Source organism: Stenella coeruleoalba, assembly GCF_951394435.1.
Source record: "Stenella coeruleoalba genome assembly, chromosome: 8".
In the NCBI taxonomy this organism is placed as follows: Eukaryota; Metazoa; Chordata; class Mammalia; order Artiodactyla; family Delphinidae; genus Stenella; species Stenella coeruleoalba.
Genome location: NC_137154.1, coordinates 78,914,009 through 78,932,501, shown reverse-complemented (window position 1 = coordinate 78,932,501; position 18,493 = coordinate 78,914,009). Strand labels below are relative to the sequence as shown.

At 36.3% G+C, this 18,493-nt stretch overlaps 1 protein-coding gene across 1 annotated transcript in view; it reads right to left on the bottom strand.

Annotated features, from left to right (window-relative positions):
* DYNC2H1 (dynein cytoplasmic 2 heavy chain 1) overlaps positions 1-18,493 on the bottom strand; it is a 376,702-nt gene that overhangs the window by 143,559 nt on the left and 214,650 nt on the right. Inside the window, exons 74-77 of the mRNA XM_079929106.1 lie at positions 18,016-18,147; positions 16,953-17,025; positions 4,354-4,514; positions 1,348-1,473 (exon numbers count right to left, since the gene is read on the bottom strand). Of these exons, the coding sequence (XP_079785232.1) occupies positions 1,348-1,473; positions 4,354-4,514; positions 16,953-17,025; positions 18,016-18,147 (492 nt within the window). The remainder of the gene's footprint in view (positions 1-1,347; positions 1,474-4,353; positions 4,515-16,952; positions 17,026-18,015; positions 18,148-18,493) is intronic.

Below are 18,493 nucleotides of genomic sequence, written 5' to 3'. Positions count from 1 at the left end.
ACACGGGCCTCTAACTGTTGTGGCCTCTCCCGTTGTGGAGCACAGGCTCCGGACGCGCAGGATCAGCAGCCATGGCTCACGGGCCTAGCCGCTCCGCGTCATGTGGGATCTTCCCGGACCGGGGCACGAACCTGTGTCCCCTACATCGGCAGGCGGACTCTCAACCACTGCGCCACCAGGGAAGCCCTACATCTTCTTTTGATAAGTAGTAAGTCATCATGGTCTATCACTTCATTCACTTAGTCATTAACTCATTCATCAAAGATTATTTAACTACTTACATGTTTTATGTAAAGTGCTATAGTTGCCAATTTATTTTCAACACATTACACAAATTTTCAACATACTACAACTAGGCTATGGCCTCCCACTCTATTCTGTTTGGTTCTATTCTGAATAACTTCTGCCAGATTAATTTAATTAAGTAATTATTAACTCCCTTGTTAAGGACCTCCTTTGACTCTGTGTCCTAAGACAAAAATTCCAAGCACTTCAGCACGATTTTGAGGGTATTCCATAACCTTGCCCCTTCCTAGCCATCTAACTCTATTGCCCCACATCGCTCTGCCTGACCCTTCCAGGACATTCAAGGACATCTTCATTCTTTGTACTAGGCAGGCACATTCCCACCACTATGTCTCTACTTGTGCTGCTAGAATTAACCACAATTTTTTTCCCCCTACACTTAGCTAAATCACATATAGTCTTCAAGGAACATCTTGTCTTCAGTGTCATCTATGACAGCCCAAACCCATATTCATCTTTCTTCTTAAATAAGCACTAGACTTAATTCTAGGTTTGCATTTAAACCTACACATCAATTTGTTCTGTCTTAAAGTTTTTTCGTCCTGGGCCCACTTCTGTTAAATAAAATGATTGCTTCCATTTACACCCAGCCTCCTTAGCACCTAGGAAGTGTTCTGTAGTAGCTCTCTCTGACTCCTCTACATCTTTTCTCCTCATACAGATACAACAGAACAAAAGCATAAAGAAAATTTAATGTTATAAATAGGTCTTCTACAATTCTTTAAAACATTTCCCTATTTTTCGTCTGAAAAAATTCTCTAAGCCTCCCCTTCAGTCCTGATTAATTTTTTGACTTCCCCTAAATGCCTTTAAAAAAGAGATTTTTATAGATTTCTTATTAAAAGATCCATTTTGGTTTGTACAAATGTACATATATTTAAGGAGAAAATACATAACAGATTTTAAATGATTCCCCAACAAATACTAATTTTTTTAAAGACATCATAAATCGTGCATGACATATTTTAATACTGATGTTCCTTGGAGATTACTGAATTGAGTATATTAGATATTATTTGCACCACACTGATCTGAATCTACCTTTTCCAGAACTGGCAGCCAAGATACCACAAGATGTAAGTTCTTCAAACAGAGCCAGTCTCCATTTCGGGCACATTCTTTTAGCATTTGAACTGCTAAATCAGCTTGGCCTTGACCCATGGCAACCTGCAAAAACAAAAATAAATAACAAAACTAAAAAAAAACAGATCTGATAACATGTTGTAACAGAAGACTTTCAAATTATCCTGCCATACATACTGAACTAACTCAAGTACTGTAATCAGGGTTTTAAACTTTTAATAAGAAATATCAGACTCTTGCTGTTTCCAACAATTGTCTTGTTTTTGTCCTTACATCAGTGGCAGATTTTTAATATTATTCTATTTAGTAAAGGTACTAACATTACAGGTCTGAAAGTTATAGAACAGTATAAAGAATTGCTGAATAGTTTTTTTTTCCTCATTCCACTAGTTCCTGCAATTCTTACTCTCTCAAACATGGACCTTTAAAAACATAATTTTTTATGACTACTGTCTTGTTGTATTCTTTGAGGGATTAAACATTAACAATACCGCTTCCTTGAAATTTGCTTCTCTTTTTAAAAAATTTCTCCAACATTGCACAAATTTGGCTCCCAAGCTACTTGGTCCACTGAACTGCGTAATTCCCTAGCCCTTCATTGTCTAGAAGACCCTAACATGTTGGGCCTCAAGACTCTACATTTAGCCCTCTGCTCTTCTATTCTTTTTCAGGGAGAGGAGGCAGGAAGGAGAGAGAGAGAAAAGAAGAAAGGGGGAGGGGAGAAAAAGAAGAGATGGGAGAGGAAGAGGGAAGGAGAATCCTGGTCTCACTGGAATTCCATTCCTGTATTTCCAATCCCTATAGTCTATCTGCACTTAGGACACTCATGTAATAGGCTAGGCTAGACCTTTATGATATTTTCTATTTTATTTTATAAAATAGAAAACATCCAAGCAGAAGCCGAAACACCCTAGAAAATAGATTCAGTATATAAGATTTCTGTATTATTTGAATGAATAGACTAGTTAAGTCTACTTAAGTCTAGGATTCTATAAAAAAGTTTTAGTCAAGGGTCTAAACTGGTTGCATGCTACTTACTATACCAAGTTTAAACTCCGCCATATGTCTCTTTAAGGATAATATATATAATACTTAAGTATCAGTACAGCTATATCTGTCTCTGTATATATGAGAGAAACACATTTACTGAGAGTCCTGGCTCAAATATTTTATTGGGTACATAGTCAAAACACTTTGAAGAATACTGTTATAGACTACTTCAAACCACAGCGATGTCTCTTTTCATAATGAATATAAGATAGCATTTCATTGTTTTTTAATTGACTTTTACAAGTATTGATTTTGCTTTTCAATTAGACTATAAAGTTGTTGAGAGTGGGAACCATGCGTCTAATTCATTGCATACAAAAGCATGTAACAAAACAGGTAATAAATACTCATATATTGTTTTTTTTTAATTTTCAAGATCTAACCGAGAACTAAGCAAATAGGAGGGATAAAACAAATACTGGTTGAACTGTTTAGATGCACGTATTAGTTTGCCATTATTAAAATGCAAAAAAAAAACCCTTGAAACAGTTGAAGGCATGTACAACAGAATCAGAGGGGAAAAAAAGAATAAGTAGTTTGCTGAGCTGAAATGGTAGCTGAAAGTAGGAACTCAAAATTTTCTATAAGGCATAAATTGTATGAAAACAGCTTAAAGGTTCATGAAACATTAGAAGAAAACATATACTCTAAGAAAAAAAATACATTTTTAAAAAGCACAACAGGAAATGCCAAGAAGATGGTTAGCCCCTACATCAAAAAAAAAAAAAAAAAAAACAGTTTCTTGAAATGAAAATTACTTTTTTGCATTAAGAATATATTATTATCCTTAGGACATACATTCAGCATAGCAAAAAAAACTTTAAAATAACAGGAGATTTATGACTAAATACGTCTGTATTTAAAGGTTTTACAATATTAAAAAATTTTGCAAGTACACAAAAGTCTAGAAATTCATATAGTCAAACTTACAGTGAGTGCAAATAGTTTTATCTTTCTGCCAATATCACTGCTAACAGATACAGCCTATAGAAGAGGGCTCCTCTTCCTCAAGACATCTCACTGACAATTGAATATTGTCCTAATATATTAATACACTATAACTAGGATTGAATGAAACTCCCTAGAGTTAGTGCAAAACCTGTACAACTAAGCCTAACTCTCTGCTATTTTGCTATCTTCTACTTATAGTCCTCATAACATTCCCACTTGTCAATTTTTGGTTGCTGTGAAAGTATTCTGGTTTTTTAATCATTATTAATTATTTTCCCAATGAAAAAGATTTATTTTTTTCACATGTCAAAAATTGAGGGTAAATTAATTCATTTTCAAACTTACATGCCAACTGAATTGAAAAAGAGGTGCTAATCTGAACAAACTAAAACTCAGAAATTTAGCTCAGGACAAAATGGTATTATATGAGACAAATATATTATCTTATCAGACTTCTGGAGGTTAGAAGTCCCACTCTTCTATTGATCTATTTTTAAATCAAGGTGTCAGGGTTCGAAAATAAAGGTAGTACTGAAGGGCTGTTCTTTCTGGAGGCTTTAGGAGAGAATCCTTCCGTTGCCTTTTCGAACTTCTAGAATCCACCTACATTTCTTCGTCTGTGGCCCCTTCTACCATCTTCAAAGCCAGCAGCACAGCAACTTCTCACCTCTTTGACCTCTGCTTCCTCACATCTCCCTCCTTCCTTCTGCTTCTTCTGCCTCCTTCTTAAAAGGACCTTTATGACTATATTGGGCCCAAATGAATAATCCAGGATAACCTCTCCACTGCAAAATGCTTAACTTAATTACAGTTGCAAAGTTCCTTCTGGGGATCAGGATGTGGACACTTTCCAGGGACATTAGTTGGCACACCGCAACAAAAAATGTCTGTTCCACTAATAGAATCAAGTATGGCAGGAAGATCAATAGCTGTAGCAAAAACAGCAGGGTAATATGTACTGACCTGATGATAACACTCTCCACTTCTCTCAGCATTAGCAAGTTCTTGGAGTTCCTGAGAAGGATCAGCACCCGGGGAAATGATTATCAATATGGGTTCAATTTCTAGTGTCTCTTTGTATAAACGTTTGAGATTTAGAGGAGGTGGGGACAACTCTTTCAGTCCTAAAAGATATATTAAAGAAATTACCAATAAATAGCAACATGAACCAGAAAAAGTCTATTAAAACTAATTACATGATATATAACAGATAATAACTAAGTGAACTATAATCCTATACATATTAAAGGTTTCTCACTCTAAAATCATTCACATACTAGTAAGAACTAACATTTATTGAATGTTTAAGGTGCCAGGCATTTTTCTAAATGCTTTACATCTATGACATCATCTAATCCTAACAACAACGTTAAGAGGTAGGTACCCTGAATACCACATTCAACAGACACAATCAGCACTGCGGTCTTAATATACAATTCTCTCCCTACAAAAGACTGAAGCCAACCATATTACCATACAGGTTTTCATTCATTTATATAACTGAGAGCCTACTCTGTGCCATGCATATGCGGAATCAGATTTCTACATGATGTGGTAAATAATATCACTCTCATGATATAGGACAAAGATTTATTTCTTATGTCCTTGCATTAAGAGAAAAAAAAAGTGGTATAGAATGAAAAAATGCTTATTTTGGAGACAAAAATATAGATCTCAGTTTATGTTTGTTAGCTAAATGACCCTATGCAAATCACTAAAATGCACTGTGCCTTGGTTTCCTCAATTGTAAAACAGGGATAAAACAATCCATAGGTCATTTGGAGGCAAAATAGGATACAAAATAAAAATAGATTCTATTTATTCATCACATACTCTATGCTAAGCATACTCAAGGAAATTTAATGTCTTCCCAAAGACCACCCAGCCACTAACTGCTAACTGTATTCAAGGTAATTCATCTGTTCTTTTTTCTATTCTGAAGCTCTTCACAAACTGTAAAGTCCTACACAGACAAGAAATTATAACTTCACTGTTATATTTAAAACTCTTCTGCTAAAACTTTAATGTTTCCATTATTAACGTATTTAGTAAAAGTCAAGCTAAAGAAGACCCATTTCAATTAAAAATCAAAAATACACTTGTCTGAACTGAGCTAAAAAGAAGAGTATGATACAAGGGTTTAAAAATAGAGGATTAGAATGTAACAGAATGAGTACAGAGGAAAGAAGTGCTTTCTTATATCCTCAACTGTAGAAATGAATAGATAATATTGTACCTCAGAAATCCTAAAATAGCAGGCAAAGACATTCTTAAGGAATTCTGTAACAGGCACTTTAAAATATGAATTCAATGCCATCAAGATGGGCTAAAACAGGCATTTCTAGATGACCATCCTGAAAAGACAAATTTCACACCTGAACTCTTCCCCTGCATTCTTCACAGCAGCAATAAACAATGCTAAGCAAGGATTTTCAAAGACAGAAATATTTCTAATACTAGGTGAAATTTACCCCAACAGCCATGTAAAACTGATGGACTGCTTCTAGAGGCATATCTTATGAATTTTGTTTTTAATTAAACTGGTAACACTCATTCTTTGTAACAGAAAAGAATTCTTATATACTCATGGCAATGTAATAAATATTTTTATTTTCATATGTTCATTTATTTATTCATAAATTCTCATAAGCATTCTAGGCCAATTAAATGTACTGTGATATGATAAAATGCATCAAAAGTCTTAAAAATGCACATTGCCCTTGACTCAGTAATTTAAACTATAATTAATTCAAGAAATAATTCAGAATATGAATGCAGAAGTATGTACAAGAATTTTCCTTGTAGCTCTTAATACTAGTTAAAACAGGGGAAACACAAGTTTTTAGAAACAGTAGTCTGAATGAGTAATTTCTGATAGTGATATAAAGGAACTGAAGTTACAAAAATAGTGAAGTAAAAGATCATGCACTTAAAAGTAGATTAGCACTGTTTGAGGAAAGCAGCCTAGGAACCTGTTTGGAAAACTGGGAATTTTGGAAGAAAGCACTAACCATTCTGTCTCTAGACTGCTGTTCTGGACTAGAGCTGCAACATTTCCAGCCTCCAGCCAACTCTGCTCGCTTCAGACTGGCCACCACAATCCTAATTGGCAAGAACCAATTCCTTAATACCTATCCTATTGCTCCTGTTTCTCCTGAATTCAGTGGGTTTTGTATATTGACAGACCCCTTGGTTTGTCTCAAGTCTGAAGTCAAGGGGAGAGTCCGTCGGCAACCAAGGACCTCTCTGTTCAGTCCTGAGCAGGATTTTCCTCAAATTGTAGGGCTTGTCCGTATACTTGTGGCCCTAAATATATAAAGGTATATGGTTATACCATCCCCTAGACTTTCTCTAATTGTTGAATATTGTGCAATGCTTAACATATTAAACCATTAAAGCCGTCTGTCCATTTATCTTTATTTCAAATATCTGAACATATGGCCAGCATATACTTGAGCTCAGTGTTTGATGATGAAATTTAAATGTGGATAAAATAAGAATAGTATACCCATGAAAAGAAAAGTAGATTAGGCAACATGATACCATATTGTATATGCATCTATGTGCCTAAAAAGAATAGAAAGGTGTACATAAAAATGTTAATGATGGGCTTCCCTGGTGGCGCAGTGGTTGAGAGTCCGCCTGCTGATGCAGGGGACGTGTGTTCGTGCCCCGGTCAGGGAAGACCCCACATGCCACGGAGCGGCTGGGCCCGTGAGCCATGGCCGCTGAACCTGCACTTCCGGAGCCTGTGCTCCGCAACGGGAGAGGCCGCAACAGTGAGAGGCCCGCGTACAGCCAAAAAAAAAAAAAAAAAAGTTAATGATGATTATCTTGTAATGATGGAAAAACAGGTGTTTCTCATCTTTTTACTCCTCTATATCTTCTCATAGACCTCTAATTAGATGTACTATGTGATAAGAATATGTCAAAATGTATATAAAGATATTTTCATATAAAATGACCACAAACATTTTTATTATATGCACTATGAGCTACTGTCAGTTTGTTGCAAATGCTCCTGAGAAGGATAGGTAATTCTGGTATAATATATTTCTCCTTATCTTTTCTAACAACTACAGGCGTATCTCAGAGATATTGTGGGTTCAGTTCCAGACCACCGCAATAAAGCAAACATCGTGATAAAGCAAGTCACATGAATTTTTTGGTTCCCCAGTGCATATAAAAGTTATGTTTACACTATACTGTAGTCTGTTAAGTATGCAAGAGCAATTTGTCTAAACAAACAATATAAATAACTTAACTAAAAAATACTTTATTGCTAAAAAATGCTAACCATCATTTGAGCCTTCAGCAAGATGTAATCTGTTTGCTGGTGGAGATTCTCGCCTCATTGTTGACGGCTGCTGACTGATCAGGGTGGTGGCTGCTGAAAGCTGGGGTGCCTGTGGCAATTTCTTAAAATAAGACAACACTGAAGTGTGCTACATCGATTGACTCTTCCTTTCACCAATGATTTTTCTGTAGCGTGCAATGCTGTTTGGCAGCATTTTATCCACAGTAGAACTTCTTTCAAAATTGGAGTCAAATCCTGACACTGCTTAATCAACTAAGTTTATGTAATATTCTAAATCCTTTGTTGTCATTTCAACAATCTTCACAGCATCTTCACCAGGAGTAGAATCCATCTCAAGAAGTCACTTTCTTTGCTCATCTGTAAGAAATAACTCTTTATCCATAATTTTTTTAATCATGGGATTGCAGCAATTCAGCCACATCTTCAGGCTCCACGTCTGATTCTAGCTCTATTGCTATTTCTACCACATCTTCAGTTACTTCTTCTACTTAAGTCCTGAACCTCTCAAAGTCATCCATGAAGGTTGGAATCAACTTCTTCCAAACTCCTGTTCATATTGATATTTTGACCCCTTCCCATGAATCGTGAATGTTCTTAATGGCATCTAGAATGGGGAATCCTTTCCAGAAGGTTTTCAACTTACTTTGCCAAAATCCATCAGAGGAATCACTATCCATGGGAGCTATGGCCTAAGAAAATGCATTTCTTAAATAACAACACTTGAATAGCAAAATTATTTCCTGATCCACGGGCTGCAGAATGGATGTTGTATTAACAGGCATGAAAACAACACGAATCTCATTGTATATTCCCATCAGAGCTCTTGGGTGACCAGATGTATTATCAGTGAGCAGTATTATTTTAAAAGGAAACTTTTTTATTTTCTGAGCAGTGGGTCAACAGTGAGCTTAATCTAGTATACCATGTTCTAAACAGACGTGCTGTCATCCAAGCTTTGTTGTTCCATTTATAGAGCACAGGCAGAGTAGATTTTTAGCATAATTCTTAAGGGCCTGAGGATTTGTAAAACGGTAAATGAGCATTGGCTTCAACTTAAAGGTACCAGCTGCATTAGCCCCTAACAAGAGAGTTAGCCTGTCCTTTGAAGCTCTGATGACAGGTATTGACTTCTCCTCTGTAGCTATGAAAGTCCTAGATGGCATCCTCTTCTAATAGAAGGCTGTCTCGTCTACATTGAAAACCTATTGTTTAGTGTAGCTACCTTCACTTATTATCTTAGCTAGATCTTCTGGATAACTTACTGCAGCTTTTACATCAGCACTTGCTGCTTTACTTTGCACATTTATGTTATGAAGACAGCTTCTTTCCTTAAAGCTCATGAACCAATCTCTGCTAGCTTCAAACTTTTCTTCTGCAGCGTTCTGACCTCTCTCAGCCTTCGCAGAATTGAAGAGAGTTAGGGCGTCTCTCTGGATTAGGTTTTAGCTTATGGAAATGTTGTATCTGGGTTGATCTTCTATCCAGACCTCCAAAAATTTCTCCATATCAACAATAAGAATGTCTCACTTTCTTATCAGTCATGTGCCACTGGAGTAGCACTTTTAATTTCCTTCAAGAACTTTTCCTTTGCATTTATATCTTGGCTAACAGTTTAGAGCAAGAAGCCTAGCTTTCAGACTATCTCAGCTTTGGACATGCTTTCCTCACTAAGCTTAATGAGAAAGACACATGACTCCTCCTTTACCTTGAGGACATTTTAGTGTTATTAACTGACCTAATTTCAATTTGTTGTGTCTCAGGGAATAGGGAGGCCTGAGGAGAGGGAGAGAGATGGGGGGAACAGCTGGGTGGTAGAGCAGTCAGACACACATAATGTTTATCACTTAAGTTCAATGTTTCATGTAGGCATTATTTGGCACCTCAAAAACAATTACAAGAGTAACATCAAAGATCACTGATCACAGATCACCATAACAAATATAATAATAATGCAGAAGTTGGAAATATGATGAGAATTACCAAAATGCAACACAGACACAAGTTGAACAAATGCTGTTTGAAAAATGGTGCCAAAAGACTTGCTTGACACTGGACTGCCACAACCTTTAATTTGTAAAAACTACAGTAACTGCAAAGTGCAATAAAACAAGGTATGCATATACTGACTGAAACATATGTTTTATTTGGAAAATACATGCCAATATAGAAATTATCTTTTAAAAGTTAAAATGATTACCATATCATTTCTTAATTTAACAAATAGACACTTTAAACTCCATGAGGAATTTTATCTGTTTTGCTCACCATTTTGTATACAGAGCCAAGCATAAATTCAATTATTATTTCTAACGTTAAAATCTATAAAACTCTTAGAGCAAAAGATAAGCAGAACACTCTATGACATAAATCACAGCAAGATCCTTTTTGACCCACCTCCTAGAGAAATGGAAATAAAAACAAAAGTAAACAAATGGGACCTAATGAAACTTCAAAGCTTTTGCACAGCAAAGGAAACCATTAACAAGACCAAAAGACAACCCTCAGAATGGGAGAAAATATTTGCAAATGAAGCAACTGACAAAGGATTAATCTCCAAAATTTATAAGCAGCTCATGCAGCTTAATAACAAAAAAACAAACAACCCAATTGAAAAATGGGCAGAATACCTAATAGACATTTCTCCAAAGAAGATATACAGACTGCCAACAAACACATGAAAGAATGCTCAACATCATTAATCATTAGAGAAATGCAAATCAAAACTACAATGAGATATCATCTCACACCAGTCAGAATGGCCATCATCAAAAAATCTAGAAACAATAAATGCTGGAGAGAGTGTGGAGAAAAGGGAACCCTCTTGCACTGTTGGTGGGAATGTAAACTGATACAGCCATTGTGGAGAATAGTATGGGGGTTCCTTAAAAAACTACCAATACAACTACCATATGACCCAGCAATCCCACTACTGGGCATATACCCTGAGAAAACCATAATTCAAAAAGAGTCATGTACCAAAATGTTCATTGCAGCTCTGTTTACAATAGCCCAGAGATGGAAACAACCTAAGTGTCCATCATTGGATGAATGGATAAAGAAGATGTGGCACATATATACAATGGAATATTACTCAGCCATAAAAAGAAACGAAATCGAGCTATTTGTAATGAGGTGGATAGACCTAGAGTCTGTCATACAGAGTGAAGTAAGTCAGAAAGAGAGAGACAAATACCGTATGCTAACACATATATATGGAATTTTAGAAAAAAAAATGTCATGAAGAACCTAGGGGTAAGACAGGAATAAAGACACAGACCTACTAGAGAACGGACTTGAGGATATGGGGAGGGGGAAGGGTAAGCTGTGGCAAAGCGAGAGAGAGGCATGGACATATATACACTATCAAACGTAAGGTAGATAGCTAGTGGGAAGCAGTCGCATAGCACAGGGAGATCAGCTCGGTGCTTTGTGACCACCTGGAGGGTGGGATAGGGAGGGTGGGAGAGAGGGAGATACAAGAGGGAAGAGATATGGGGACATATGTATATATATAACTGATTCATTTTGTTGTAAAGCAGAAACTAACACACCATTGTAAAGCACTTATACTCCAATAAAGATGTTAAAAAAAAATCCCACAGAAGATAAATATATATTCATTAATCCAGTTTATACAATATTTCAAAGTATTGGAACGTTTTGGATTTAGAGAAAAAACTCATGAGAAACAGTTTACTGTTTAAGATAACACAGGTGACACTCATGTTACTGGGAATTGCATGTTAGCCATTCCACCCACAAAACTCCTGTAAAATCCACATTGCGCTTTAAGTAAACTTAGTCTATATATAATCACTGGTTTTAAAACCCAACTAATTTTGACTCATGACAGCATTTGAACTGTCAGTGTCAATCATTCAAAGCTATTCAATAAAGTTAAAGAGCCAAAAATGTTCATCCCATTGTGAATTATCAAAGCATAAAACTACTTGTAAATCACTGGGATCTTATATTTTGACCTTGACGGTTAAAATACATAAATTCTCTCAAAAGAAAAAAGGAACTAAAAATAAGTCAACAAAATAACTCTAACCTTTATTGTATTTTATTTTACTCAGACAAAATGTTGAGATAATAAAAAAGAACTAATTTGCAGTTTAAAAAGGAAAGAATATTTGTTTTTCTGTTTGTTTTGTTTTGTTTTATTGCGGTACGTGGGCCTCTCACTACTGTGGCCTCTCCAGTTGCGGAGTACAGGCTCCGGACGCGCAGGCTCAGCAGCCATGGCTCACAGGCCCAGCCACTCCGCGGCATGTGGGATCTTCCCGGACCGGGGCATGAACCCATGTCCCCTGCATCGGCAGGCAGACTCTCAACCACCGCACCACCAGGGAAGCCCATAAAAAGGAAAGAATATTGCTCCTGTACTTTTTAGGTATCTGAGTAAAGAAAGCAGCAAATACTATCAAACTATTATAGTTAGCAAGTATAGTTGATTCATTCTTCCTCATTCATCTCATCCTCCTTAACAAAGAGACTGATAAGAAAATTACTTTTCCTTTATCAGAGAAAAAAGACAACTCTTAAAATGTAACACAAATATCAATAAAAAGAAGGAAAATCGACAACCACTATCTAATCTAACACACATCAACCAATTAAATGGGAAAATACTCTTTAGAAATGCAATAATACTCAAGCCTGGAAACAAACAAAAAATGTCCAACATTTTGTGGTAGAGTAAAATTGTAAAGATACCACTTTCAAGATTCCTACCCCTTGGTTGTTCAATCAAACACTAACCTAGGTACTTCTGTGAAAGGACTTTGTAGATGTAACTAAGGTCGTGGATCTTAAAATAAGATTATCCCATATTATCCAAGTGTGCCAATTTAATCACTTGAGCCTTGGAAAGCAGAAAAACTTCTCCAGCTTAAAGTCAAAGAGATGCAGCCTGAAGAGAGAACAGGAGAGATGAGGCAGAGGGGGCGGTCAGAGATGTGAAGCATAAGAAGAAATCAATCTGCCATTGGTGGCTATAAAGAAGGAGGAAGGGGGCCACAAATACAATCAAAGAATGCAAAGGCTTCTAAAAACTGAGACAGACTTCTAAGAACTCAAAATGACAAAAAGAACCTCAACTGTCCAACTGCATGGTGCAAATTCAGCTGAGTGAGTTTGGAAATGGATTCTTCCCAGAACCTCCTAATAAGAGTCCAAATGACCAACACCTGTATTTATTTAGCCTTGGGCAACTTGGATCAGAGAAACCAGGAGGGCCTACCAGACTTCTGACCTATAGAACTATGAGATAATAAATGGGTATTGTTCTAAGCTGCTAATTTGCGGCAATTTGTTACAGCAGCAATAGAAAATGAATACACATTTCCTTATGTCCTTCCTTTTCTCTTAGACACAGATGTCACAGGACAGATTGAGCTATGGAAGCAAAGATCATGGGATGGGATGTTAGCATGGATAAGAGAAGTAGAGGAATGTAAAACGAGGAAAGGCTCAAAAAGACTTTTTGATGAAGAACCTTTGAGAAGTTACTGGTTCTTGCAGCTATTGCACCATCTTATGTGAACATGAGTACCTCAATACACACAGCATAATATTGTGCTCAGAATAATTATTAAATCAGAATTACAGAAGTCAGAATATCTGCATCTGGTAACTGCTATTTTGAAAAAGTAATGCAGTAGACTGTGTTAGTACACAAGGCTTGGTTTGTAGGATTATATTAAAGCAGCATGCCTGAAAGTTTTGAGGCATGTTCTGCTAACTTAAATCTTCAAACCAAAACTACTTTCATAAATGCATCTTTATAAGTTACTATTTTAAAGTTTATAGATTATAAAAAGGATTGCTAAAACTTAATAAAAGTCTTTCCATATGAATAATGTTTGAGAAATTACATTTGAAATCAAATCTCTAAAATTTGATTAAAAAGATAAGTGCTTGTCATTTTCCAGCAATATGAACTTTTAAAACTTATTCATACAGTAAAACCTCCAATTTTATATAAAAACTGTATTAATAAACCACTTGACCAAATACAAAGTCATCAGGCCATATACCAGTATATATGGCTTTTGCTTAGAAATAGGTAGAGTATAATTTTAGAAGTATATTAAACTTTCAAAGCATTTGAATATGTGCATATCATGAGGTTTTCACTTATGCCATTAAACCTTAAATGTCATTTAACCTAGAGATGAAATAATACAATACAGAAGTATTTCAGAGAGTAGGCAGAGGGTCAAACTACAAATTCAATAAGAAAGGTCATGTGCAATGTGGCACAAAGAGCATATTTTTAAAGACTACATGGGTGAGAAAAGAATAGCCTCCTAAGAACTTCTCTGAAATTGCCTCATTTTACTTAAACTTGCATTAGAGTTATAGGAACAGACAAAAAATATATATAAATGAGCAAGAAATATATCAGTTAGTGTTAAGAAATGGGTAAAGAATTAAAGCAGGTAGATGTGTTGGTACTGATTAAATGGCCTGGAAAGGCCTTTCTGAAAATGCAACGTTAACATCTGAATGATACAGAGGAGCCAACAATTAATAAAAAAGAAAAAACAAACAAAAACAGAGAACAAACAGTGCAAAAGCCCTAAGGTTGTCTTCCCCACGAAGGCACAGTGGCAGGCAAGAAGGAAGCAAGATGAGGTTAGAGAAGAAGGTTGGGGCCAGACTGTGTGGGGCTTTGTAAGCTTATACAGTTGACCCGTAGATAATGCAGGGGGGTTATGGACACTGACCGTCCACAGGCAAAAATCTGAACATAGCTTAGAGTTGACCTTCTGTATCCGTAGTTCCTCTGTATCCACAGTTTCTCCATACCCGGAGTCCCCATATTCAGATTCAACCACCTGTGGATCATGTAGTACTGTAGTATTTACTATTAGAAAAAAATCTGCATAAAAGTGGACCTGCACAGTTCAAAACCATGCTGTTCAAGCATCAATCATATATAAATCTGGAATTCATTCTAAGTGTTTTTTGAAAAGATTTTGGAAATGTTAAGCAAAAAAGAGAGATGATTTGGTTTAAGTTTTTAAAAGCTCACACAGCCTTCTGGAGAGAATGGACTGAAGAGGAAGCGCAAACTGAGGCAGGGAGACCGATGAGGAAAGCGGTCTCTGATTTAACACACACTTACAGTGCCCATGCGCCAGAAGCTGTTTAAGGCACTGGGGCACAACCATGAACAAAACAAAGCTTGTGCCCTCATGTGGCTAATATTCTAGTTGGGGAAAAGGAAATTAATAAACAGGTAAATAACAATATGTCAGATGGTGATAATAGTTAAAATAAACAAGGCAAAGGAGGATATGGAGAGCTGAGGAAAGAGTACATTATTATATAGACAGTGCTCAGAGACAGTATTAACTTAAAAGATGACAATTGAGAAGAGAAGCAAGGGTGATAACTGGGGGTGGAAATCTGCTGGAAGAAGGAACAGCAAGTGCAAAGGCCTTGAGACTGCAGAAACAAACTTGCAGCACTAGAAAAACAGGAAAAAGGCTACTGTGGTTGTTAAAGATTGAGCAAGGGTGACAGTGGTAGGAGATGAGATCTGAGGGGAAGAAGAGGACCAGAAGAGGTAAGACCCTGTAAGACAATGGAGGGACTCTGAGAAAGATGAGGTGCCATCAGAGAGTTAGAACGGAGAAGTGATATGATCTAACTTACCTTTCAAGAGACGCTCTAGTTGCTATGCTGAGAATAAACTGGAAGTGGGAAAGAAAGAAAGCCTGATATAATGGTGGCTTGAAAAAAGTGGTAGATGGTAGTGGAAGTATGAGAAGTAATTAGATTCTCCACATTATGAAGATAGAGCCAAAGCTATGGCAGTAAATGAGGTGAGAGATGATGGTGGTTTGCATTAGGTTGGTAATAATGACACCAAGTAAATGAATTCAGAGTAAGTTTTAGAGTTGGAGCCAAAAGGACTAGCTGGTAGATTGGGTATATGAAGTAACGAAAAGAGAGAAAGGATCACTTCTGGGTTTTTTGTTTTGAGCAACTGAGTGGATCCTAATACAGACAAATCAAAAGTTCTGTATTGGTCATCTGACATTCGTAAGAAAACATCAAATGAGCATCTGTATATATGATCCTAGAATTCCACAGCGAGGTTGGGGTTAGAAATAAGAGATATAAAAGTCAGTAATTTACAAATGATATTTAAAGTCAGGAACTGAATGAGGTCATGAAAGAATGTATAATAATGAAAGAAGGGAACCCAGGGCAAGACTGCAGTGGAAGGAAGAATATTCCAACATTTAGAAGGAAGAAAGAATACTCCAACATACAGAGAAGCAACCAATAAAGGAAAGAGAAAAGGAAAATCCTAAAAGGATTGAGAAATGAAAGAGGAAACATAATAATCAAGAGAAGAAAGTGGAAAGTGTTTAAAGAAGGAACAAATGGACAACTTTGTTGAGAGATCAAGTAAGATAAAAGCACAGAAGTCACTATTGGAAATAGATATATGGAAGAAGACCTCATTAACCGTAACAAGAGCAATCTTGTGGAACTTTAGGGAGGAAGTACAAATAGAATGAGTTGAAGGTAGAATAAGAGTTGAGGAAATGGATTACTGTGGTCTTTGACTATGGACACACTTTCAGGATGTTTTGTTGTAGAAGAAAATAAAGAAATGGGATGAAAGAAAGGGGATAGAGGGTCATGGGCAGCATTTTTAAGACAGGTGATACTAAAATATGTTTGTACACTAACAGAAAGGATCCAGTAAAGAAGGTGAAATTGATGATTCAGGAAAAAGGGATAATGGCAGGAATGAAAAAGGAAAGAGCAAATGGCTGGCCTTTAATTGGAGCAAGGACATTCATTCAGAGTAACAGAAGGGAAAGCAGAATGAGTATGAGTACCATTGTAGGTAGCTGGTAGAACTGTTAGTGGGAAATAAATATTTTCTGTCTTATTGCTTCTATTTTCTCAAAAAATGGTAGTAAAAGGTTACTTCAAGGGACTTCCCTGGCGGTCCAGTGGTTAAGACTCCGTGCTTCCAGTGCAGGGGGTGCGGGTTTGATCCCTGGTAGGGGAACTAAGATCCCACATGCCCCGTGCAGTGGCCAAAATAAAAACAAAAAACCAAAAAAAACAGGTAGAGATTGTAAGATAAGTATGATAAAGGGGAAAAAATGTATAATCTTTCTAAACTAAGGTCAGCATAGAATAAAATGTAAATTAAAAACACATACTTCAGGTCACTGGTCTAGTTCTAGAAAAGAAGTGTACTTACCCAGAGTTTTACATGCAAATAGAGTCATGGCACTTTGCAATCTGTCTGGTCTGAGAGCCTGTACCACAAGAACCTTAAAATAAAGTACAGAGTATTTTTAAATAATAAAGTTCCTATAACAGCTGTAACTAAACAATAGTTAATGTTAAATCAAACAAATGTTTACCACAATATTTACTATGCCTAAAACTGTCACAATAGGTATATAAAAAGACACGTCTTTAATAGCCAAAATATTACTAAAATTCATCAGATCTACCATCAAAAGTAAACATCAGCATGTAAGGGTCATAGCGTTAGCTATGTCTTCAGGAACTAATAAAGGGCCCAATGGCCGGTGAAAATAAGGGTATGTAGGTAAAGCATTCTTGGTGACAGCAGTGCAGAAGCATAAAACTCTTAACCAAAATTTTCAAACTACCAATTTTATGCTGAATCATATCTATCTGTTCCTAGATGTTTAAGTTTTCAAATGAAGTTTTTCTCAGTTTTTTTTTTTTTTTTTCATTGTTTTTAAACACACTTGGTGAAACAGAATTCAACAAGGGGCAGAAGCACAGCCAGCAGCCTAGTTAAGAAATATAAATGGAAGGGTCATTTCCTGGAGTGTCAACTCCTGTGTCCTCTCCAACCTAAGACTTTGGTCTAGCCAAAAGACTGAGTGGAACCCACCAGTAGGTTTCATCATTATATTTCAAAACAAAATGGAAAAAAAAAGTTCCCTGTTCCTCACCATAAGGTCTTTTCCTTAGAGAGAACCCTGGGAAAAGAGTGAAGAACCTGTACAATCTATACTTAAACTTATTTCGGTAAGACGTGTTCTCTATTGAGAAATCCCCCTTGGGTCAGAGGCAGAGGAAGTAAGAAAAGCTACAGTGGGAGACACTCTACCCAGAAACGCTGCCAATGATTTCACTGTCTGGACAAGGTGGCAAAAGCAGAAAGCCTTTTCCCACATATGCCCATTAAGGTTATGTGACACCCTAAAGGCAAAGCTTTTATTTAAATGGCTTCTGAGTGACAACAGAAACATTAAATACATTTACGCATTTAGACAATTTACCTGCTGAAATAAGGAAACTTTCTTTGCAAGAATAGATGGAAACTCTTGCTCACACATTGAATTATGATAATAAGTATGCCACAAAGCTACATCTTCAAAACAGAGGGTCTGATAAAGACTGGGGAGAACAATCTAAAAAATAAAAATAAACATATATACTGAGCTACAAGCAAATATAAATACACATACATACATCCATACTAAATACACACACACACTAAAAAAAGTAAGTGGAAACCAATTATTGATATTTACCATTTGTTTTCTAATTCGTGTTGGCTTATTTAATCACTTCTAGATCAGAAACAGTATGGCAGACTTATCTAATCCAGAATTAAATAAAAGCAAATATTTCCAAAGTAGTACTAAATCAATACTGCAAATTAACAAATCTTTTCTCTATGTAAAAACATTTGTACCTATCTCCACCTTGTGGAGAAAAGAATACTTTCATTAAAACCATGTGCAAATTTTAACC